This window comes from Colossoma macropomum, unplaced genomic scaffold (assembly GCF_904425465.1).
Source record: "Colossoma macropomum unplaced genomic scaffold, Colossoma_macropomum, whole genome shotgun sequence".
Lineage (NCBI taxonomy): Eukaryota > Metazoa > Chordata > Actinopteri > Characiformes > Serrasalmidae > Colossoma > Colossoma macropomum.
The window spans coordinates 3306239-3332691 of NW_023494790.1; the positions used below are offsets into that span (position 1 = coordinate 3306239).

The 26453-nt window shown below is 40.6% G+C and overlaps 1 protein-coding gene across 1 annotated transcript; it reads left to right on the plus strand.

Moving 5' to 3' along the window:
* Positions 1–414: 414 nt before the first annotated feature.
* On the plus strand, positions 415–25195 carry LOC118808796 (neuropeptide FF receptor 1-like). The gene is made up of 4 exons (XM_036571673.1): positions 415–521; positions 17225–17542; positions 21411–21510; positions 24281–25195. Exons 1-4 carry the CDS (start codon positions 494–496, stop codon positions 25098–25100), a joined length of 1266 nt encoding a protein of 421 aa, XP_036427566.1. The 5' UTR covers positions 415–493; the 3' UTR covers positions 25101–25195.
* The last annotated feature ends 1258 nt before the right edge of the window (positions 25196–26453 follow it).

Consider the following 26453-nt stretch of genomic DNA (forward strand, 5'->3'; position numbering starts at 1 on the left):
CCTCTCCTCCCTCTCTCTCCCTCCCTCTCTTCCCTCTCTCTCCTCCCTCTCTCTTTCTTTCTCTGTCTTTTCTCTCTCTCTCTCTCTCTGTCTCTCTCTCCTCTCCCTCCCTCTCTCTTCCTCCCTCTCCTCCCTCTCTCTCCCTCCCTCTCCTCCCTCTCTCTCCTCCCTCTCTCTTTCTTTCTCTGTCTTTTCTCTCTCTCTCTGTCTCTCTCTCCTCTCCCTCCCTCTCTCTCTCTCTCTCTTTATCTCTCTTCTCTCTCTAAGTCTCTCTCTCCTCTCTCTCTCCTTCTTTCTCTCTCTCTCTCTCCTCTCCCTACCTCTCACCCTCTCTCTCTCCTCTCCCCCCTCTCTCTCTCCCCCCCCTCTCTCTCTGAACTTTGATGGAGTGAAGTGTCTCTCAGTCTCCGGCGGGTTCAGGCGAGCTGCAGTGAGTCTGAGGCTGCTGTGTGGTTGATGTCTGGAGGGGAAGCGCAGGAGCCGCAGATGAGAGATGGAAGCAGATCACAGCGACGATGAAGGTAAAGAACACAGTTTTACTCTAGAACCACAGACCAGGTTCAGTCTGAGCTGAAGCTGAACTGTAGGAGGTTTTATTCAGCGCTGCTGAGATGCAGGCGGATAAACGAGAGCAGATCCTGCGGAGTCTCTTCGCTCTGAGCGGAGTGAGTTCAGCTTCCTGCTGCTGTGGGAACTCGCGCTTATCTCAGTCACTACTGCTCTCTCACATCTTTACAGACCCTCCGCCTCCTTTATCACTCTGGACCTGCACCTTTTAGAAGTTCACTTTCAAAAATGAAAGTGATGCCATAGAAGAACCATTTTTGGTTCCCTAAAGAACACTTTGATGCATGCTACTTTAATGAACATTTACATTTGTTAATTTAGCAGACCTTATCTAGAGCAATACTCCCACAAGGGGTTCTTTGAGCGATGCCACAGAAGAACCATTTTAGGTTCCCTAAAGAACCTTTCGAAAGATAGTACTTCAGTTAATGTTTATATATTCACATTTGTTGATGTACATTTACATTTATTCATTCAGCGGACCCTCTTAAGAAAAGAGGTGCCACCAGGGGTTCGTTGAGCGATGCCACAGAAGAACCATGTCAGTTCCCTAAAGAGATGAGATGTCTGAATGTGAAGAACCTTTCTTAACCCTAAAGATCCTCCACACAATGTAGAAACCCTTAAATTTGTTAAATATTTTTTTACACTTTTAAAAGGTTCACATCTCATTTACAAACACGGTTCTTTAAAGAACTTAAATGGTTCCTCTATGGCATTGAGCAAAGAACCTTTTGTTTTTTTCCTAAAGTGTTGTTCTAGATAAGAGCATCTGCTAAATGAACTAATGTAATGCCTCAAAATCTAAATGCCTCAATGTACTTGCAGTTGCATTGTTAATAAAAGTGGTTCCTTAATGGTTCTTATAGAACCACAACAACCTGATCAACCAGTTGTGGGCTTTATAGGTTCTTTGCATGGCCAAATGATGGAGAACCTGTTGGATATGGTTCTTTAAAGAGAACAAACCTGGGATTTTGCTATTAACTGTTGCTATTTTCAGTAAAATGTACGAAGCTTCCAGTGAAGAGTGAGAGATTTTGTATGAATTGTCTTCATCACCACCACCATCATCATCAGTGTCGCTCTGAAACAGAAGGCATGATTCATAAGTGTTGGGTTGTAAACAGCTTCTGTCGTAGTGGACTCAGCATGTGGAGCTAAAGACTGTGACAGACTCAGTGACTCATACGATGCTGGAGTCTAAAAAGATGAATATAAAAAAATTCATTCATTTTTTTAATCCTCCTGGGTCACGGGGGGAGCTGGAGCCTATCCCAGCGTTCATTGGGCAGAAGGCAGAAAACACCCTGGACAGGTCACCGGTCCATCACAGGGCAGACACACCAACATGTACAGTCTCAGACATAAAGGTACTAAACTGTCACTGGGTCAGTGCCCCTCTTGTCACTGGGGTGGAACCCTCAAGGGTCCATCTCAGTACCTTTAGTCAGGGAACATAACTGAACCATAATCCACTGAAATGATATGTTCTAAGCTGTACTGACTCCACACACCCCGTCTCGTCTCCAGGCTTTTATTTTACTGTTCTGTTTTAAAACATTCGGTTATGAAAAGGTACAAATACGAACTTTTCACCTGGAAAAACTTATTTAAGGTTCACAATCAGACCTTAAAACCACTGTTGGAGCTTTGAGGGAACATTTACACCGATCAGGCTTCTACACTCATTGTCCATTTTATCAGCTCCACTTACTATATAGGTGCACTTTGTAGTTCTACAGTTACAGACTGTAGTCCATCTGTTTCTCTGCATACTTTGTTAGCCCCCTTTTACCCTGTTCTTCAGTGGTCAGGACCCCCATGGACCCTCACAGAGCAGGTTCTATTTGGGTGGTGGATCATTCTCAGCACTGCAGTAACACTGACGTCGTGGTGGTGGTGTGTTAGTGTGTGTTGTGCTGGTACGAGTGGATCAGACACATTTTTAAATTATTTAAGGGTTTGCAAAAAATGACATCCTGGCAAGTTAAGAAGTCTTAAATTTAGTTGATTTGTCTAATATGTGTCTGTATGAGCCAAATATCCTACATTTTTCTTGTATTTTATTTTTTCCCACTAATAACATTTTTGTGGTTTTATGTACGAAAAAAAACACCCATAAATCATTTTATATGACCATTTTCCATGACCATTATGCCTTTAATATATATATATATATATATATATATATATATATATATTAATATATACACTGATTGGCTGCCCTATCTATCTATCTATCTATCTATCTATCTATCTATCTATATATATATATATATATATATATATATATATATATATATATATATATATATATATATATATATAGATTAGCTCCCTGGTGTGTTTAAGGTGGTAGTAACTTCAGGCTCCTGCAGATGGTGCTGCACAAGGATGATTGGGCTATAAATACCTGCGGTGTGTGTAATGGGATTCATAGATTGAGAAAAGGTGGTACAGTGTGGTAAATGTCTCGGTCAGTGTGTGGAAAATGGGTCGCAAAGCAGGTGTTAATGATTGGCAAAAAGGAGTGATTTGCATTCGGGTGCCAAAGGCCACAGCGTGAAGGAAGTAGCTGAGGTTGCAGGTGTTTCGAAGCGTACGGTCATACGGGTCGACCAGCAGTGGCAAAATCCCAGCCTACAGGAAATTCCCATCAGAATTGTGGCCAAAAGATGAAACTGATGGACAGGGACTGCTTCCTTGTGGAGTGCGCTTACAGAAATTGGTTGTGAAGAACCTGCATTGACTTCTAGAAGCAGTTCTTGCCTGAGAAGTGAAGTGATTTTTATTCACAGGCTCCTTGGACAAAAAATTAGACACCACCTTAATCACGCAAGGTGTTTAAGACTAATTGTTTTGTCTGGGAAGCTTATACATATATCGCTGTTGTCGGAAGAAAACTTTGTATCTCCATTTTTGCCATATTTCAGTTTTTGACATAAGTTGCCTCTTTTCCTTTACATTGTGTGTAAATTTCATGAAGAATGGACCAAAAGAAACGGCCCAAAATGATTTGGGGGAACTACTTTTGTATAACTACAAAAGTCTGGTTCCATTGACTTACATTAAAAGTAGAGTAGGGTTTTTCCTTCTCCTGTAAAGTTACCATTTTGGAGATTTTGTTCCAACAACAGCGATAATATATATATATATATTGTCGCTGTCCAAAGAAAAGTATCTCCAAAATATGAACTTTACAGGAGAAGGAAAAAACACTCTTACCTTTCAATGTAAGTCAATGTAAAGAGATTTTGTTCCAAGTGATTTTAGAGCATCTCTATTGGTTTTACACATTGTAAAGGACAGCTGTTGTGTTGAAATGATGTAGAAAACTAAAAATCAATAAAAATGGAGATGGTTTTCATTGGACAGCGACGATATATATATCCCTGTTATGGACCCTTTAGCTTAATTCTTGACATTTTGTACTTCTTTTATGTAATTTTATTAAGATTACTATTACTCTTACTATTAAGATTGATATTAATTATCTGAAATATGGGAAATATAGGAAATGATGCTTGAAATAAGTAAAATGATCTGCCATCATAGAGAGATGAAATAAATAATGAATAAATAATAAATAGTAAAATTAATAATAATAAAATAATTGCAAATAACAGCTATTTGTAAAATATATACAAATTCCTAAACAGGTCATTTAACATGAACACATACATCATATCTAAATTGTATTTTAATGTGCACCCCAGGCCCAGGGTGGGGCTGGAACTGGACTATGCAAATGAGATTTCTTGCCAAATTATTGCTTTAATATCCTGTAGAAAGGAAACATATTTCTGAAACAAAAAAAAGACGAAGCGCAACTTGAAGTGATTAAGATGCTGATTTAACAGCCTTAAGGACTCCAGTTAATGAAAACTGACAAATGAGGAGGTGAATGCAGAGAGCGGCTGATGAAGCTGCGCTGATCTGATCAAATATTCATCGTTTGATTTATTATTCAGCTGTTAGATTTTGGCATTTGTCATTTAACATGAGCTCAGCGCAGCAGCGTCGATTTCAATCAATGTCTGTCAATCATTTCTCGTCTACTGAGACGTGCTGAGGTTCAGAGACCTTCAGGCTTTCTGAATATCGAGCTGATTGACTTGTGTATTTACATATATTAAAGGGCTGATAAGCTGCATTTTTGCTGCCATTTTATTTTTATTTTCCTGACGTGGTTTTGACAGTTTGATGTGCCAAAAACAGCCATAATTAAATTTTTCATGCTTATTTTCACAGTTAGAATTAAACAGACTCCGCCTTTAAGACTAATATATATAAATTAGCTTTGTTCTGATTGGTTGATTGATAAGACTGATATACATGCTTAAAAAAGGTTCTTCAAAGGTTCTGTCATAAAGAAAATAGTTCTGTATAGAACCATGAATGCTCAAAGAACCATTTGCATGCTTAAATGGTTCTCTGCATGGTGAAATTGTTCTTCAGATTGATGGAGAATATGTTGTATATGGTTCTATACAGCTCCAAAAAGGGTTCTTCTATTGTTCTTTTATTGTTACGATGTCAAGTGTGTATACAACAGAAGAACCCTTTCTCTGTATAGAATCTTTTACAGCACATTCTCCATCAAGCTGAAGAACCTTGTCACCATGCAAAGAACCATTTAAGCATGCAGATGTTTTTTGGGTGCTTATGGTTCTATATAGAACCATTTTCTTTAATAAAGAACCCCTGAAGAACCATTTTTAAGAGCGTATGTAAATGAACTTTGTTCTGATTGGCTCTGCCTCATTCAAAAAGTAGTCCAGGCTGAGTAAATGGGCGGAGCTTGTGCTATAGACTGAATAGACAGATAATTTATATATAGCACTGCAGTAACACTGACGTGGTGGTGGTGTGTTAGTGTGTGTTGTGCTGGTCTGAGTGGATCAGACACAGCAGTGCTGCTGGAGTTTTTAAACACTGTGTCCACTCACTGTCCACTCTATTAGACACTCCTACCTTTTCAGTCCACCTTGTAGATGTAAAGTCAGAGACGATAGCTCATCTGCTGCTGCACAGTTTGTGTTGGTCATCCTCTAGTCCTTCATCAGTGGTCACAGGACGCTGCCCACAGGACGCTGTTGGCTGGACTGAGGTGTTTAAAAACTCCAGCAGCACTGCTGTGCCTGATCCACTCAGACCAGCGCAACACACACTAACACACCACCACCACGTCAGTGTTACTGCAGTGCTGAGAATGATCCACCACCCAAACAGTACCTGCTCTGTGAGGGTCCATGGGGGTCCTGACCACTGAAGAACAGGGTAAAAGGGGGCTAACAAAGTATCAGAGAAACAGATGGACTACAGTCTGTAACTGTAGAACTACAAAGTGCACCTATATAGTAAGTGGAGCTGATAAAATGGACAGTGAGTGTAGAAACAGGGAGGTGGTCATAATGTTATGCCTGATCGGTGTATATCTAATAAAAAATACAACACCACACAGCCTATTGCTATACATGCACGTTTATAAATACAAATGCAGCAGATATTCAGCACACGTGTCTTTTCTGAGAGAAAGTCTTTAGATTACAGTTTTCTATCTGAGATGTGGAGTAAGGCCGCTTTAAATGTGGATTAAACCAAACCAAAGGAGGTTTTCCATTGAAAGCCCACGCATGTGAAATCAGCATTCATACCCGCCGGACCGTGTACTTAGTGGCCGGTGAGAGCCGCGCTGATGTGGTTCCCTATCGCATGCTTCAGGCTGTCTTTCATGGAAAATCCGAGAGGCGCTCAGATTCCACATCTTTTATGGTTCAAATGGAAAGATTTTTAATGTTAACGCTGCGCTGCTTTTCTCCCACTGCTGAATCCCACTGAGTCCTGCATGCTTTCCTCTCTGAAAGGATTCATTCAGTTCATTAGCTCATTATCATCTATCAGTGAGATTTAGTCCGACTCAAAACCATTACAAATGTATTGAAGCCAATTTCCACACAGTAGAGGAGGGAAAATTCCCTCATTCTCCCTCACTGCTTCTGGCAGCAGTGTGTCAAAATATTGACTCAATATATATAGAACTGACTCCTCTTCTCAAAATATTGACTTTTCTTGAAATAATGACTTATTTTCCAAAATTAGTGACTTATTATCTCTAAATATTTTATTAGAAACACCTACCTTCTGCTTCCAATAACTGACCACTTTAGTAGAAACACCTACCTTATACTTCCTCTAACGGGCCACTTTAGTAGAAACACCTACCTTATACTTCCATTTACTGGCCACTTCATTAGAAGTACCCACCTTGTACTTCCACCAACTGGCCACTTTAGTAGAAACACCTACCTTCTGCTTCCACAAACTGGCCACTTTAGTAGAAACACCCACCTTGCACTTCCACTAACTGGCCACTTTATTAGAAACACCAACCTTCTGCTTCCACTAACTGGTCACTTTATTGGAAACACCTATGTTCTGCTTCCACTCACTGGCCATTTTATTAGAAACACCTACCTTCTGCTTCCACTCACTGGCCACTTTATTAGAAACACCTACCTTCTGCTTCCACTCACTGGCCACTTTATTAGAAACACCTACCTTCTGCTTTCACTCACTGGCCAGTGTTAATGATTATTTTCCTGAGGCTGAACTAAAAGACTAAGTCTTTTTCCTTCTCGACACTATGGGGTGAGAGAAACTCTGAAAAAGTGCAGCGCAAGAACTGTCCTTCATTCTGCTTTAGGAAGATTTGTCTAAAATTTTGCTGAAAGTGCAGATTTCTATCTCTCTCCGCTGTCAGGATCGCTGCTGTAAAGCCTTAATTAATGTAAATGCGCTTGCTGTGTGGATGTGTGACACTGCGTAGGCCTTCGTGACTTTTTCTGTGGTGCTGCTCTGAGCGGGCGGACATGTGTCGTTTCTGTAGCTAGGATACAGCAGACCTTCAACACATAGTCGGCGAAGTCAAGTCAGTACCGATGCTTAAAAAGCCAGAAAGAACAGACACTCCTCTGCACAAGCAAGAGTCACTCTGCAGCTATTTCCAAAATTCCAGTTGTGATGAAACTCTAGTGACAGCAGCCTTAGAGAGAGCTCGCAGCGTCCAGATGGAACAGAATTTCATTAACAACAAATGGAAAAGTACTCGCTACCACACAGACGAGACTCAAACACGAGATAAGATGCAGAACGTCTGCTGAACATTTTATGCCTCCTCTGTGCTGTATGAGCCTCAGTTTTTGTTTCATTATTTCTGACTCGTATCTCATTGGAACAAGTGTAGAAGTTGATCATTTGGGGTTATAAATAATTTCCAAACTTTAAACTACAAGGGGAAAGTTTGTGAACAAACTTTGGTAACACTTTATTTGGAGTAGTCCTTTGTAGATGATTAATAAACTCTTTACAGATTATCAGTAACACATCAACAGCATATCAGTGAAGTAGCAGTAGTGAAGCATCTGAATATACTGAAGTAAATATCTTGTAGATGTTCAGTTGATGCATAATTTACATTAAGCCTGTTACACCCTGGCCCTAACCCTAACCCTAACCTCAATCCAAAACCTAATCCTAACCCTCTCCCTGGCTCTAATCCTAACTCTAACCTTAATCTCAACCCAAAACCTAACCCTCACCCTCACCCTGGCCTGAGCCTGGGGTAGCACAGGGCGTGCTACAAGGATGTTTAGGTTAATTGGCAACTACTGAAGTACTGAAAAAGCTGAGCTGAACCTGATATTGTCAGAGTTTTGTGGTTCTATCTGTAACAATGCGGTAAGTTTTCACCGCAACCAAATAAATTACAAAAATGTTTGCCGTTAAATTTTACCAGCCTTGAGGTGACAAGAGACTGAAGGAGCACGAGAGAGAAAAGATCGAATTCTCCGGATGTTGTAGAGGAGAAACCTGCGTAACCGAGTCAGGTTTGCAGTATGAGCTGAGAATGATAACTGGTCATCTAGAGTCACATCAAAGCTTGTTGCATCTTCACACAGAATAACCAAGAAGTTCTGAAATGAGATGGAAGATGAGGACCTGTAGTTCCAGGGATAAAGAGCAGCTCAGTCTTGATAGGGTTGAGCTTCAGGTGTTGAGCTGCCATGCATGAAGAGATGTGAGTCAGACCTGCTGAGATGTGACTGGAAACCTGAGTGTCAGAATGTGGGAAGCAAAACATCAGTTGAGTTTCACTGAGCATAGTATTTCAGAAACACACCAACCAAACAGATCTAAACAGTGTATAAGGTGAATATCTTTCTACAATAAGTCAGTCACACCAAGTCACTTGTAGTAAAGAGAGTGACTTCACTTAAACTGACTACGAATCCTAGTTAAAGGCAGCAGCTCTCTGTACTACTTGTAATGTAATGTGATTTTGCCTTATTTTGGCTAAATATATGGAAAATACACTCTATGACCAAAGTATGTGGACACCTCTCCTAATTATTGAGTTCAGGTGTTTCAGCCACACACAGGTGTATAAAATCAAGGACATAGCCTTGAAGTCTCCATAGACAAACACTGGCAGTAGAGGGTCGTAGGACCACTGTCATAGGATACCACCTGTGCCACAAGTCATTTTGGGGAATTTCTGCCCTGCTAGATCTGCCCCTGACAACTGTAAGTGTTATTATTGTGAAATGTAAGTTTCTAGGAGCAACAACAGCTCAGCCACGAAGCGGCAGACCACCCAAACTCACAGAGTGGGACCGCTGAGTGCTGAAGTCCACAGTGTCTTTCCTCTGCTGAATCACTAAAGAGGTCCAAACAGCCTATGGAAGCACAAGAACTGAGCATCAGGGGCTTCATGAAATGAGTTTCTATGGCTGAGCAGCTACACAAGCCTAAGATCACTATGCGCAATGCCAAGCGTCGGCTAGAGTGGTGTAAAGCGCCACCACTGGACTCTGGAGCAGTGGAAACGTGTTTTGTGGAGTGACCAATTACACTTCTCTACCTGTCAGTCTGATGGACGAGTCTGGGTTTGGCAAATGCCAGGAGAACCTTACCTGCCTGACTGCACTGTGCCAGCTGTAAAGTTTGGTGGAGGAGGGATGATGATATAATGCTATGGGGTTGTTTTTCAGGGGTTGGCCTAGAACCCTCAGTTCCAGTGAAGGGTGATGTTAATGCTACAGCACAAAGACATGTTAGACAATTATCTGCTTCCAGCTTTGTGTCAGCAGTTTGGGAAGAGCCTTTCCTCTTCCAACATGATGAGCCCCTGTGTACAAAGCAGCTTCATAAGACATGGTTTGACCAGTTTGCTGTGGAGGATCTCCAGTGGCCTGCACAGAACCCTGACCTCAACCCCACTGAACACCTTTGGGATGAACTGGAATGTTGACTGTGAGCCAGGCCCTCACATCTAACATCAGTGTCTGACCTCACAAATGCTCTTTTGACTGAATGGACACAAATTCCCACAGACACACTCCAAAATCTTTAGAAAGCTTCTCAGAAGAGTGGAAGCTGTTACAGCCACAGGCAACCCCATATTACTGTCCATGGTTTTGGAATGGGATGACCAACAAGCTCATGTAGGTACGGTTTAGATGTTTGCTTCATGACTAAGCTTTGGTCATCTGTGTTTCAATATATTTGGTTGCAGTTTGTTTTCTGTCTTTCAGGAGTGTGAAAATGTAGGTTTGATCATTTTTGGAAGTTTATTTCATGAGATATTAAAGAGAGAAAGTCAAATATCCAATCAAAGTCCAATTCAAAACCAAGCAGCCAGTCCTTCTCACCCTGCCCAAACATTTTGATCCTCTCACTAAAGGTGACCAGCGCATGATTCTGAAACAAAATCGATTTATTTCACGAGTCCACCTTGCAGAAAAACTGTAAACCTGCAGACCAAACGGGCTCATATCTACTGACATCTGTCTGAGAGCTGTGGAGCCGACTGTGGAGATTACCCAGAACCTGTTGACAGAAACAATTTATTTCTTCATGCTGTCAGATTAAAGTCTTTACTGGGTCTGCAAAAGCAGTTTGGAGTCATAGGAAATCTGAACACTGTCTGAGGAAGGTTTGGGGGCTCTAGGCTTTTGGAGGCCTATGAATTTTACAGTACATCTTGCTTACAGTAAAATTAGAGGCTAACTAACAGCAATGGCTGCTGTCTGATTTATAAATTTAAGACTGGCTAATTTGTGTATAACCGATGTTTGGGTGCTCATTTGGGGATCTAATTAGTTACAGTTTAAACCAAAACAGGAAAGTTTGTAAACAAACTTTAGATTGGCTTTACAAAGCACTGAACGGTTGGAGGATGGGGGCTGTTTATTCTGTCTTTAAGCAGACTTTATATTGGGTCATTTTAACTTTATATTCGGTTATTTTAACTTTATATTGGGTTATTTTGACTTTATTTCATCAATTGTTCAATTGTTTAAACATTGGTTGCTATAGTGTTCCAGGTGGTTGCTATGCCGTTTCAGTTGGTTGCTATGGTGTTTCAAAGCTGTTGCTGTGATATCCCTGGGGGTTGCTGAGGTGGTTGCTATGGTATCCCAGGCGTTATCCTGGGTGGTTGTTAAGGTTTTGCCAGGTCAGTGAGTGCATTTACATGCACTCAATAATCCCATAACAGCAGAAATCAGATTTTGTCAGTAATCTGATCAACGCGTTTATACGCACTTAAGTAATCAGATAATGGGGAAACTCTGAGTTTACATTAGTCATTTATTTCTGCTTTGTAACCAGCCAATAAACTCACAGAAGAAGACGCAACGTAACCATAATGTTAAACTCAAACTTCATACTGCAGCTTTTTTTTTTAAATCATAGAGTCACTTTATCTGAAAATATGAACATACATCATGTAAAAGATAAAGAATATTTAAATCCTTCATTCGTCAAGCACACATTCGGTTTCAGCGCCACTCCAAAAGTGTTTTGCTGCGTCTCACGGCGACACTGCTCGCTTATTTCCGGTACCGCAGTCTGTTTTCACACATGCGCAGACTGAGAAATCCGAAAGAAATCAGAGTAAGAGTTTACAGCACTGAGAAATCTGATTACTGAGCTAAAATCCAGCCTCTTTATCAGATTTCTTTATTGGACTTCTAAACCTTACTCTGATCTAAGAAAGTGTGGTGTTTACATGACCATTTGAATAATCAGATAACTGCAGAAATCCAATTATGATTGGATTATTCAGTGCATGTGAATGTGCTCATTGTATACCAGGTGTTTAAGATGTTGTTAAGCTGTTGCCATGGTATTCTGGGTGGTGTCTTTAGAGCTGCTAGGCTGTTGCTATGCTATCCTAGGTGGTTGCTATGGTATTCTAGGTGGTTGTTAAGGTTTTGCTAAGTCATAGCTATGTTAACTAAGGTGGTCGCTAAGGTGTTGCCAGGCTGTTGCTATGGTATCCTAGGTGGTTACTAAGGTGCTTGCTATGGTATTCTAGGTCGTTGCTAAGGTGTTGCTAGGCTGTTGCTATGGTATCCTAGGTTGTCTAAGGTGGTTGCTATGGTATTCTAGGTGGTTGTTAAGGTTTTGTTACGTCAAAGCTATGTTAACCCAGGTGGTTGCTAAGGTGTTGTCAGGCTGTTGCTATGGTATCCTAGATTGTTGCTAAGGTGGTTGCTATGGTATTCTGTTTGGTTATTAAGGTGTTGCTAGGCTGTTGCTGTGTGGTTTCTAATCTTCTCTTTTTCTTTGTAGTTTTTGGCTCCAGATTTTTATGAGGCATAATACAGATCTTTCTTAAGACATAATACGGCAGTTGCTTTTTTCTCTGACCCCTTAGACAACATAATGATGCAGTAATAACACAGAAGTTGTTAGCGGGCCCCTGATGTCTGCGGGGCCGAAAGCAGCTGGTAGCTTTAGTTTTAAGAGTGCTTGCACTTGTTTGCTTGTTTACAATAGTGAATAACAATTATTTATGAAGCACATTTCACACATCTGTTGTCTGGTCCCCAGACATTTGATGGCTGTAACCGTGTGGAGGAACATTTCCAGCTTTCCAAAGAGCAGCTCCCGAATACAGTGTGTGTAGAGGCTGAGAACAATACATCCACATTTTCCTCTTTCACTCCACCATCATCTCTGAAATAAAGAGACAAAAGAGCTGCAGGTGAAACATCCATTTCTGTCTCATTTACATTCAAACCTGTAACAGAAGGTATTATAAACTCGAATGCTGGAATCTAGTGATGCACTATTTGGACAAAAGTGATAACTGATTATTATTAAGAATTCTGTTACTGAACCTCTCAGGGTTTTGAGTTATCGGATAACAGGGAAACCTTTTCAGAAACACATATCTTGTACTTTAACTCACTGGCCACTTTATTAGAAACACCTACCTTGTACTTCCACTCACTGGCCACTTTATTAGAAACACCTACCTTGTACTTCCACTCACTGGCCACTTTGTTAGAAACCTCTATCTTGTGCTTCTACTAACTGGCCACTTTATTGGAAACACCTACCTTGTACTTCCACTCACTGGCCACTTTGTTAGAAACACCCACCTTGTACTTCCACTCACTGGCCACTTTATTAGAAACCTCTACCTTGTACTTCTACTCACTGGCCACTTTATTAGAAACCTCTACCTTGTGCTTCTACTAACTGGCCACTTTATTAGAAACAAACACCTTATACTTCCACTCACTGGCCATTTTATTAGAAACCTCTACCTTGTACTTCCACTAACTAGCCACTTTATCAGAAACACCTACCTTGTGCTAGCACCAAATCAGAGTGGTCATGTAATCATGATTAATTAAAATCAGATTGACTGTACATGTGTTGCTGGGTCATGTACAAATCCTGTAAAAACAGCAACACTGGAGGCACATGTCAGTACAGTTGCAGAGCTGCAGTCTTCAGTAAAAGCACATATGGAGCACTTAAGCCTCAATTACATTACTCATGGTCATTTGGGTTGCATCATGACATTAACAGCAGAAATGAGTCATTTATTCAAGCCTTTAGCAAAAAAAGGAAACTTTAGCCATATTTAACATCTTTTGCAGCCTCAAAGATACACAAGGCATCTTTATATAAAATAATACACATTATAAGAACACAGAAAAACTCAGTACCTGCTATGAATTATTCATTATCTACTATGAATTATTCAGTACCTACTATAAAGTAAGTACATACTATGAATTATTCAATATCTACTGTGACTTATTCAGTATCTACTATTAATTATTCTGTATCCACTATAAATTATTCAGTATCACTATGAATTATTCAGTATCTACTATAAATTATTAAGTATCACTATAAATTATTCAGCATCTACTATAAATTATTCAGCATCTACTATGAATTATTAAGTATCTACTCTGAATTATTCAGCATCTACTATGGATTATTAAATATCTACCATAAATTATTCAGTGTCTACTATGAATTATTCAGAACCTACTATGAATTTTTCATTATATACTATGAATTATTCAGTATCTACTATGAATTATACAGTATATACAACAAATTCTTCAATAATTTATGTGGGCCTAATTATGAACCGTTATAGTTATGGGTTTAATAATAAACGAGAAAAAAAAGAGAACCAAGTTGAAAAGGTAAGATAACAAACATCTTAATGCCCAGGAGCTGCCAGGCCTCCATTCCTCACTTCTACAGCTGAAGCATGACTCAGTTAGTTTGCACTGATTTCAGTGTAGTCCCTGAATAATAAGCATTAGAATGCAATAAACCTAGAATTGAAAATGAAAAAAACAGAGATTGATCATATCATGAGAGACAAACAAAAGCCTTCAATCAAACGCCTAATAAGGCAGATGCAGTTTCTTTGCCAAGAACTCTTGGACGCTGTGTTCTGTAGCTTCAGTAGGGAATAAGCCGCAGTAGGAGTGCCTTTATTCTTCCCGTTGAACATTATTTTACAGTGAGTCATGCTGGAATATCTTTGAATAGGGACAAACAACAAGGATTGCATAACACATCAACACTCTATAATGTACAATCAAGAAATAACATCCTTATTTGCCATTAGAAGACCACGGTTGATGTTGTTTTGCTATACATTTGAATTTACATTTAATTATTTGTCATTTATATTGTTTATAAAGCAAAATTTTAAGCACACTTAACCACTTAAACACAATTTCTGCAGCAAACTATTTTTAAAAAAAATCATATTTTTCTGGAAATGTTTGCACAAAGTTACTTTAAAATTGATTAATATACAAAACAGAAAAAAATACTACAGCATGTGCTGCTTTTTAGCTTCATAAACCAAACCTGCGGTAAAAACCTAGTGATCTTAGACTCTGAGCTCTGTTTTATCTGCTTGTAAACACAGTCACTAAAGCAGCTTTTATCATTTGAGAAAATCACTAAAGTTCAGCTTTTTCTCTCTTACTTTGTTGCTGCATTTGTTCAGCAGAGTTGATCACTGTAATGATCTTCTTACTGGAGAAAACAGTCCATCCTCTACAGTTTGTGCAGAATGCAGCAGCACGGATCCTCACAGCACCAACACAGAGAGCTCATATCACCCCGTTTACACACTGCACTGACCGCCTGGAACTTTTAGAGAGAGTTTTTAAAGCTCTGCTGCTGGTTTTTAAAGCTCTGAATGACCTTAAAGCTCCTGAATGTGTGTCTGTTTATGATCTTAGACCTGCAGATACTGACCTTCTGAACACCTTCAGTAAAATACAGAAAACCTGGAGAGACGCTTTCAGTTATTCTGCTTCTAAACTGTGGAGCTCAGTTCAGCTTTTATTAGACAGTCGTGCTCAGAGCTCACTGAAAACGCAGCTCTTTAACTCTGCGCTTTATTAAAACTCTACGGCTCTTTGGTGTTTATCTGTTTAATCTGATCTGTGTTATTGTCTTATGATTTTAAATTGATACTCATAGTTTCTTCTATTACTGTTAAGCTTTTTTCACCTGTCTGTAAAGCACTTTGATATATAAATAAAGATTATTATTATTAAAAGTTGTAAAGTCCCAGAACTCATTAGACCTTAACTGACTCATTAGGACTGGTAAGCTCACAACCTGGGCTCTTGGACTCTTCAAACATTATGCTAACATCCAAAGTCCATGAGCTCCTCTAAGCAGCTGGGTGAGGATCTGAAAATGAAGCTAACTGATGCCTACAAGGGAGAAGGCTATGAAGAGATCACTTTTAGCATTCAATTTCCTCAGTCAGAAACAGGGGTGGCGCCGCACCTCCAAAATTGGTAGGGAAAAAAAAAGCATCTGCCTGAGTGACGAAATGTAATTAGGTCACTGATTAAAATTGCCTCTCATGTCATAATAAGAACATTTCTTTATAAACCTAATCAGAGGTGGGTAGTAAGTAGTTACATGTACTTCAGTAAAATATTGATGGATTTTACTCTGCTGAGTTTTTTCAAATCATATATTTTTTTTTATTTCTACTAAAGTGAGTGAAGGAATCTTTTTACTCTGTTACGTTTTAGCCGTTCATGCAGTTTACGGAAAGCTGAGGTTTTATGTCTCTGTCCAGTACTTTGAAAAGTGGTAGGGCGAATGCCTGCTTGCCACAGTGGTTCTGGCGGCCATAGGTCAGAAATGTCATTAATGTCAGAAATGGCAGTTAAGGTGCTCTGTGGAAGCCAAGGCAAGATCTGGAACTCTCAGGTAGCACTGCTCATATTCTGAACAGAAATGCAAAGCAAAACCCCCATATGATGGCAAAGGACCTGCAGGAAGGTTTAGCTGACACAGGAGTGGTGGTGCACCGTTCTGCTGTGCAGTGTTCTTGCGCAAAAATGATCTGCATGGAATGTTATTCCTGCTATCATTACTACACCACAAAAAATGCCATCTTGTCAAGTAAAATTATCTTAAATTTGGTTAATAAATCTAATAGTTATCCTGTTAAGATTGTTGTAAGCTTAATTTAAGATTATTTAATTTATATCTAGACATTCTCTACTTGTTTTAAGTGATTTTATTCAGTAAATGGACTGAGAGGAAGTGGAAAAGTGTCCTGTGGTCTGGAATCAACATTTGAAATTCTTATTTTAAATCATGGACACTGTGTCCTCCGGGCTAAAGACCACTCAGCTTGTTATCAGTGCACAGTTCAAAAGCCAGTATTCATGATGGTATAGGGGGCATTAGTGCACATGGCATGGGTGATGTGCACATCTGTGAAGGCACCATTAATGCTGAATGATATATACATGTTTTGGCAACATATGCTGCCATCCAGACGACGTCTTTTTCAGGGACGGCCTTGATTATTTCAGCAAGACAATAAAAAAAACCTATTCTGCATGTATTACAACAGTAATGTTCCATTTTAAAAGAGTCCAGGTGCTAAACTGGCCTGTCTGCAGTCCAGATCTGTCACCACTGAGAACATTTGGCGCATTATGAAATGGAAAATGATTAGTTGTGACATTAACTGTTTAGTAATGCTTATTTCTCTCCTTTATACCATTAACAGATGTACTCTTACAGTAAATGTACTGTATCATTTCTTTCCCTCTTGCTTCACAACAGTGGTGACCATCTCTCCTCCCAAATCCAGCCCTCCTCACTCAGCTAATCAAGGCCTTCTAAAGGCAATAATTAGATGGATCAGGTGGTCTGGATTAGGCCTGTAACGTCTGCAGGAAGGTCTCCATGCGCAGGGTTGGTAACCACTGCCTTATAGGATGAACGTTTCTAAAAGGGAATAACTTACACTGTTTTTTGTTTTCAGAGTTGCCCACCTACAATCTGACCATCTCCTACTCTGATTACGTCAGCGTAAATGTCACCGACCTCCCACCGGACGGCAGGAACTACACGTTTTCCTCGTATTACCTGCATTCTCCACCAGTGGCCACCATCTGCATCCTGGCCTACATCCTCATCTTCTTCCTCTGCATGGTGGGCAACCTTCTGGTGTGCTTCATCGTGCTGAAGAACAAGCAGATGAGGACGGTCACCAACATCTTCATCCTCAACCTGGCCATCAGCGACCTGCTGGTGGGCATCTTCTGCCTGCCCATCACTTTAGCTGACAACCTAATAACAGGTGAGCTCATAACACCATTCGCTCCTCGACCTCCTTTATTACGGGTCAACGAGCGCTCCTGCAATTATCAGCAGAGTCCAGCTCTGAAGAGGATAATTACTGTGTTTCAGATGGAGTTGATACTTTTCTTGTTGAGTTTGAGGTTAAGAGTGTAGAAAAGAGCATTTCCAGAAGAAGAAACTGTTGAACCAGACATTTTGTTGTCAGTGAAGTTAGCGTCAGCGCCACTGTGAAAACTGAGTTGACAGGCAGCCACTGTTGGAGTAGCCAGCCAACATGGGACCCCCGAATACCAGGGGGTACTTCACACAGTGATTTTATGTGTGTCAGTGTGTTTATTTATTTTCTCCTCTTTCCTCAAGGCTGCTCAGTATTAGCTGTAGTGATAATCCAACACCTGCTTTATCTAATCAATACCTCATTAAGTTAAATCAGCTGCTGCTGATGGAGTTTAATAAATCCATGTGTAGCTGGTGGGTCCAGAAGAAATCAATCAAACTTTGTTCTTCAAACTCACAAGTGCACAAGATATGAATAACTGTGTTGAAAACAAGAAAATCTTATTACATTTTTTATTTGTTACAAGCAAAAAAAAATAAAAACAAAAAACAAAAAACACTTATTACTCAGGTATTTGGTTTTAAACTCGTGTCTCTGGCATTTGCACAGTACTAAATGTATTTTTGGTGACACTTTATTTTGATTGGTCTTTTTACATGAAACAAACACTCAACAGACTCACAGTAACATGTCAAAAACATATGATGGGTTAGGATTGGGGCCAGGGAGAGGGTTTGGATTGGGGCAAGGGTTTGGGTTAGGATTAGGGTTTTGGGTTAAGGTTGTGGTTAGGGTTCGGATTAGGGCCAGGGCGAGGGTTAGGATTAGGTTTTGGGTTGAGATTAAGTTTAGGGTTCAGCTTAGGGCCAGGGCGAGGGTTAGGATTAGGTTTTGTGTTGAGGTTAAGGTTAGGGTTAGGATTGGGGCCAGGGCGAGGGTTAGGATTAGGTTTTGGGTTGAGGTTAAGGTTTAGGGTTCAGTTTAGGGCCAGGGCGAGGGTTAGGATTAGGTTTTGTGTTGAGGTTAAGGTTAGGGTTAGGATTGGGGCCAGTGCAGAGGGTTTGGATTGGGGCAAGGGTTCGGGTTAGGATTAGGTTTTGGGTTAAGGTTGTGGTTAGGGTTCGGATTAGGGCCAGGGTTCGGGTTAGGATTAGGTTTTGGGTTGAGGTTAAGTTTAGGGTTAAGATTAGGGCCAGGGAGAGCAATTTCAGCATCTTTTCTATAGAAAGTTGACCCTTTTTTCCATAAACCTGAGCTATAAACTGGACCTCAGATGGTGTCTCTTCACTTAAGCTCTGTAAAAATTATTTTTATAAAAAAATACAAGGTGTCTAAGATTTTTGGCTTTCAGCAGTAAATTGTAAGCATAAAGCAATATGTGTAGATCATAAAACACATTTTCTGTTCATTTGAGGGGAGCTTTTACCAAACCCCCCCCAAAAATTTACATTTATTTTAATGCAGCTACTAAATAATTTGCCTTGTGATTTGGGCATGTAAATTCAGATGGATAAAAACAAAATATACCCAGGAAATGAAGAGGCTTTACCTTAAAATGTAATCTGTAAAATACAACCTTCGACTGGTTGAGCACATAAGCATCAACTTTAATAGTTATATTTGTCTTTGGCTGCATTTATATAAAAATGTCAGTAATAAGTGTAATTTTTGGCCATTGGGGTGCAGTAGAGTTCACTGCCTTCACAATCAGTGGACAGATAATTAAGAAGCTGTTCAGGATTAATTAGATGTTTTCACCTGATCAGCAGCAGCTGCTTTCAGCATCGTGTTGCCAGGAAACTGATTTAGTTAACCAGCTTTTTTAATCGCACCTCTGCGATGATGATGTTTGTGGAAGTGTGAGCTCTTTAAACATGAACGAGTCCATATGACACCGTCAATAATTAACGAGCGGAACCAGCCAACAGATTTGTTTATCTATTCCTCTCATAGAGCTAAAAAAAAAACATGGGCCTACACTTCTCTCTACTTTCGCCTTTATCTTCATTTTTGATTTATTTATATCATCTATAATAGGATTATAATAATTGATGAAAATGACATCCATTTTATTTTTAGTAACCATCTTCTGTTTGATTTATCTGAGCATCTTTCTGAGCTGTTGAACAGCAGAGTGAGCGACTCTGGTAACAAACTGGCACCTAATGATAATTTCAGCACTGCTGATTATGGAGCACTTAATATTTCTCACTCTTTCTTTTTATCTTGTACTGTAACTCACAATGTCTCACTTGTTCTCACTCCTCTTTCTCTGTCACTCATCTCATTGTATCTGTCTTTTACTGTCTTGCCGTCTCAGTATCTCACTCTCTACTTTTCTCATCCTACTTTCACACTCGGCTCACTGTCCCGTGGTCTCACTGACTATCTCACTCTACTCTTCTCATTCTCACTCATCTCACTATCTTAATGTCTCACTCTCTCTCTGTTCTCTCACACTTATCTCACTCTGTCTCACTTTCTGTCAGTCTCACTCACACTGTCTCACTGTCTCACTCTCCTCTCTCTCACACTCACCTCACTCACCATCTCACTCTCACTCATATCATTGTCTTGTTTCACGATCTCACTCTCTTCTCTCTCACACTCATCTCACTGTCTGATTGTCTCACTGACTCACCATCTCACTCATATCACTGTCTTATTCCCTCACTATCTCACTCTCTTCTCTCTCACACTCCTCTCTCTCACTAACTCTACTCTTCTCACTGCTACTCTCTCATACTAATCTCATTCCATCTCATTCTCTCTCTGATTCACTGTATCAATATCTCACTTGCACTCTACTCTCATTGTTTTACAGTCTCTCACTCTTATTCTCACTGTCTTATTGTCTCACTGACTCACTATCTCAGTCTCTACCCTTCTCACTCTTACTCTCACACTAATCTCACTCTGTTGTATGGTCTCACAGACTCTCACTCTTATTCTTACTCTCACTAATCTCACTGTTTTATTGTCTCACTGACTCACTATCTCACTCTCTACTCTTCTCACTGACTCACTTTCTCACTCTTACTCTCTCATACTCCTTTGTCTCATTGTCACTGACTCACTATCTCACTCACCCTCCAATTTTCTCACTCTAACTCTCTCACTAGTCCCACTGTCTCATTGTCTCACTGACTCAGCCTCGCTCTCATTCTTAATCTGCCGTCCTCTTACTTTTACTGTTCACTCATCTCACTCTATCATGGCTCCTCATTCTATCTCACTCTCTAATTCTCACTGTCTTAATTTATCACTCTGTCCTGTTCTTTCACTCTGTCTCTTTCAGCTATGCAAAAATGATGATTGTCTCGCTCCTTTCATTCTGTCTGTCTCACACACTCTGTATCACTCTCTTACTGTCACACTCACTCTTACAACGGGCTATTTTTGCAGGTTAGTTTTCTATATGTGGACTATATGGACTGGACAGTGAATGCTATGCTTTGAAACTTTGTGTTTGTATCTTATACTTAAGTTGAAAAAGTGAAAAGAATTCAGTTTTCCACTATATTTGCCCTTTAATACCCAAACTTGACCACCAGCCGCACTGTGTTACATCTGTCCCCTCACTACACACTGTATAAATCACACCCAATCACTTAACCAGAGGCACATAACAACGACGTTCTAGCTAACACAGTTCCACTTTCCTGATATTGTGTATCATGTAAAGTGCAGGAGACAGACTTACAATTCTCTGGACACGTCCTTCACGCCCCTGACGCCCGCCTCTCTGTCTCTCTCCCTTCACTGTGTTAACCCTGACCTTCCTCTCTCTCCTCTCTCTCACCCCCAGGCTGGCCCTTCGATGAAGTGACCTGTAAGATGAGTGGCCTCGTCCAGGGTGCCTCGGTGTCTGCCTCAGTTTTCACGCTGGTGGCCATCGCAGTGGAAAGGTTAATTACATTGCTGTCTCTGATGGTCTCTCTGAATAACAAGTGACAGACAAAACTGAGTTCACTCTGCTGTGGAGTGGAGATATTTCAAAAGCAGAGATGACTCAGAGATCGAATTGTAAAAATGTATTTTAGTGTGAAGAACAGAAACACTGCTCAGTGACCTTCGCAACACTGGCAGCCCATATGATCCGAAAAGGGATGAAAATGTTTCTATTTATATGCACTGACTCAGAGAATGAATGCTGATGCAGAAGAATGCTGGTACCGTCGTATGCTTTATCATCATCATAAGAAAAAGTGATTGTCTGGTCCAGGGGTCACAACACAAATGTTAAGAAGAGCAATTTTGTCCTTTCAGCAAAAATCAAACCACCTTGGTAGACATATTTTTGGTCCATTTTACCATCTTGGCTGTAAATATGTCTCAGATATAGCTGCTTTTCTCACATCTCCAGCAGGAAACTTTTCCTCCAGAGAGAAACAGTTTCTTGTAAAATGTCTCTCAACGTTAAACTTTTCACGAGGCTGAAGTTGCTTTTCACTCACCAGCTTCTTGTTCGAATTGTCCCGTTCCACCTTAAATGATGTCTGAGGCGACAGAATGTAACTGCTGCACCATTTAAGGTGGAACAGGAAAATGCTAACGAGAAGCTCGCGAATGAGAAGCGACTTCAGCCTCGTGGCTTTTTACTGTTTGTCAGTTCCTCATTGCAGATTAAACGTATCAGGAAACCAGCTGGAGTGATTATAAACACAGACAAGTCCATTTGTCACCAAATTATCGATGTTCGTCTTAAATCTCTCTTTTTGCTGTTTCGTTAGCTACTAGCTAGGCGAGAAAGGTGTCCTTTTAGTAAAAATCAAACCACCTTTGGAGCCACAACATTTTATGTCCATTATACCGTGTTAGCTGTAAATATGTCTCAGCATGTGCTGATGTCCTAGTATAGGATAAAAATATAATATAAACCAAAACGCTGACTTATGTTGCTCTGCTTTAATCTTTAGCTCAGCTATAGCCACATTTCTCGCATCTCCAGCAGGAAACTTTTCCTCAAAAGTAGAACAGTTTCATGAAAAATGTCTTTCAACGTTAAACTTTTTATGAGGCTGAAGTCGCTTCTCATTCACCAGCTTATAGTTCGAATTGTCCCGTTCCACCTTAAATGGTGCCTGAGGCACCAGAATGTAACTGCTGCACCATTTAAGGTGGAACGGGAAAATTCGAACAAGAAGCTGGCGAATGAGAAGCGACTTCAGCCTTGTGAGTTTTAAGTGTTTCAGTTTCTCGTTGCAGATTAAACGTATCAGGAAACCAGCTGGAGTGATTATAAACGTAAATACGTTAATTTGTCTCTAAATTATCGATGTTCGTCTTAAATCTCTCTCTGCTGTTTTGTTAGCTACTAGCTAGGCGAGGTTGTTGTCTGTGTTGCTATGGTGACCAGCAGTCTGCGCTGATCTTCAGGGTTAAAGGGTGAATCAGCAGTTCTACATTAACTCCAGAGTTTAAGACCATTTATTGTTAAACTGTGTTGAATGATCAGCAGAGCTTTATTTTACTGTAAAGGAGGATTATTTTATTTTTACCTACAGATCTGATTCTGCTGTGGAGCCGATACATGGGTTGGCCTATAACTAGAGAATTAAAATTGCACAAATGTTTATTTTCATGGCACAGAACAGCACAAACAAACAAGACTATTTTGGTGTAGTTTGGAAATTGATGGGTTTGAGTGGCCTCACTCATCAAAACATTACCGCTTAATAACTTGAGAATTAAAATAGCTAAAATGTTTCTGTTATCTGCACAAACAAGCTTAATTGTAGTGATGATTTTTATGAGTCTTACGGCAACCAAAGATATTTGTTTGTCCTTTTCTGATGATCAGAATGAATTTAACAGAAAATTACACTGAAGCCTAAATCTGCTCTCAGCTGTTTGAGTCAGTGAGTCACTCTTCACCTTTATTCCAGCTTCCACTCTTTTCAGGAGACTCACTTTCAGTTCCTCAAAGAATCTGCAGACACACCTCCAAAGTTCAGTCTTAGAAGCTGGTTGATCATTTTCTGAAGTAATCAAACACATTCAGTGGTGTTGAGGTCTGGACTCTGGGGTGGTCAGTCCATTGTTCAGCTTCTTTGTTTGATGTGTCCGTCTCCTTTTCTCAGCGAGGTTCTTCTTGACAGCTACACATCCTTTCAAACCCACAGCGCTGAGTCGTCTTCTCACAGTGGAAGGATGGACAGAAACACCTGTGGATGTTTTCAGATCTGATCAGCTTGATTTTCTCCTCTCTCTCAGAGATGAAAGCTTTAAGTGCTGTTTATCTGATGGGGGCAGTTTTGGGGTCGACCAGGTCTTCCAGGTGGTTGTTAGGAGCCACATTTTCTCAGTAGCTTTGAATCAGTTTTTCACCTCCAGTTATGAAACTCTTGTTTATTTCACTTTGACTTTCAAGGATCCATGCAAGTGGATTATCTCATATCTAATCTCGTCAGAAATATCTGAAGAAAAAGTGAACAAATGAAATATTGTTAGATTTGATATTATATGTAGCTGTTGAGGCTTCTGTGTAATTTTGTTTTAAATTTATGTGTTCTGATTTTTTTTATGCTTTTTTGGACACTGAAAAAGCAATAACTTCATTTATTTCAAAAAGTTCATACTTCATACTCAAACCAGAGGGGTAGGGCAAGTGGTAGGGACGAGGGGTGAAATGGGATTGGCCCTTTATAATAGCTTGTTTTCTGTATTCCCTTTCAGGTTTCGCTGTATTGTGTACCCGTTCCAGCAGAAGCTCACTCCACGCCAGGCCATCATCACCATCACCTTCATCTGGGCTTTGGCCATCATCATCATGTGCCCTTCAGCAGTCACACTGACCGTCTCCCATGATGCCTATCACTTCATGGTGGATGGGGACAACACCACCTACCCGCTGTACACCTGCTGGGAGGCGTGGCCAGATCAGAGCATGAGGAAGATCTACACCATGGTGCTCTTCTCCCACATCTACCTGGCACCTGTGACGCTAATCGTAATCATGTACACCCGCATCGCCCTCAAACTCTTCAAATCGCCTGCCTCCATCCGAGACGCCCAAGCCGAAGACGAGGGCCGGCGGGTGTACCGCAGAAAGATTCGTGTGGTCAACATGCTCCTGATGGTGGCGCTGTTGTTCACTGTGTCCTGGCTGCCCCTGTGGATCCTCATCCTGCTGACTGATTATGGGAACATGAGCTCCAGCCAGCTCAACATTCTCGCGGTCTACATCTACCCCTTCGCCCACTGGCTGGCCTTCTTCAACAGCAGCATCAACCCCATCGTCTATGGATACTTCAACGAGAACTTCCGCCGAGGCTTCCAAGCAGCGTTTAAGTTCGGACTGTGCCTGGTGGAGATGCCTCCCCAGCCCACTGCTGCACATGCAGCTGGAGAGATGGATCGCAGAAAAGGAAAGTGGAAACGGAACCGGGTGTTTGCAGATGGACGAGTGGAGAAAGGGAGCACTCAGGTCAATGGGAGGAGAGAGTTCTGTAATGGAGAGACACAGAACGAACTGGTGCTGGAGGATCTGGAGTGAACAAACTTGTATTGACTGAAATAACTTGTGCTGGAAGACCTGAAAAGACCAGTAGAAAACTGGTACTAAAGGATCTGTAGCAAATGAACTTCAGGTTAAGGATCTGGAGTGAACAACGTTGTGCTGGAGAATCTAGACTGAACTAACTGATTCATTTCTGCATGGTTAAATATAGGAGAAGCTACATTCTTCAACTTAAGAGCTGATCCTGATAGTGTTTGATTTTGATATTGATATTAATATTGACTGATCCTGATATTGATCCGTGAAGCCACCAGCCAGTTTTGTTAAACTACGACAATATGAATGTTAGTCCATGTGTACTCTATACATACATGGGGAATTTGGAGTGAATTAACTGGTGCTAGGTGAACAAACTGGTGCTGAGTTAATTAATACGTAGCAAAGGATCCAACGCAAAATTCAGTGATGGACCTGTAGTGAATGAACATGTGGTGAAAGATCTGGAGCGAATGATCTTGTGGTGACAGATCTGGAGTGAATGATCATGTGGTGAAAGATCTGGAGCTAATGGTCTTGTGGTGAAAGATCTGGAGCTAATGGTCTTGTGGTGAAAGATCTGGAGCTACTGGTCTTGTGGCGAAAGATCTGGAGTGAATGATCTTGTGGCGAAAGATCTGGAGTGAATGATCTTGTGGCGAAAGATCTGGAGTGAATGATCTTGTGGTGAAAGATCTGGAGTGAATGAACTTGTGGCGAAAGATCTGGAGTGAATGAACTTGTGGTGAAAGATCTGGAATGAATGATCTTGTGGTGAAAGATCTGGAGCGAATGAACTTGTGGGGAAAGATCTGGAGCGAATGAACTTGTCCTAAGTAACAAACTGGTGCTGAGTGAATGAACCTGTAGCAAAGGATCTAAAAACATGCATCGAAGGACCTGGAGTGAATGAACTTGTGGTGAAAGATCTTAAGTGAATGAACTTGTGCTGAGTGAATGAACTGTAGGTGAAAGATCCAGAGTGAAGAAACATGTTGTGAAGGATCTGGAGTGAATTAACATGTGCTGAACATCTGTCATAAATAAACCTGGGGGAAGCATCGGGGGTGAATGAGCTTGTAGTGAAGGTTCCAGAGTGAACAAACTTGCGCTAGAAAATCTGGAGAGAATGATCACATGGATCCAGAGTGAATGAACCTCTGGTGAAAGATCCTGAGTGAATGAACTTGTGCTGAAGGATCTTGAGTGAAGAGACCTGTTGTGAAGGATCTGGAGTGCATGAACTTACGCTGAAGGATCTGGAGTGAATGTGTGCTGAGTGAATTAACATGTGCTGAAAATCTGTAGTGAATAAACTTGTGGTGAAGGATCTGGAGTGAATGAGCTTGTAGT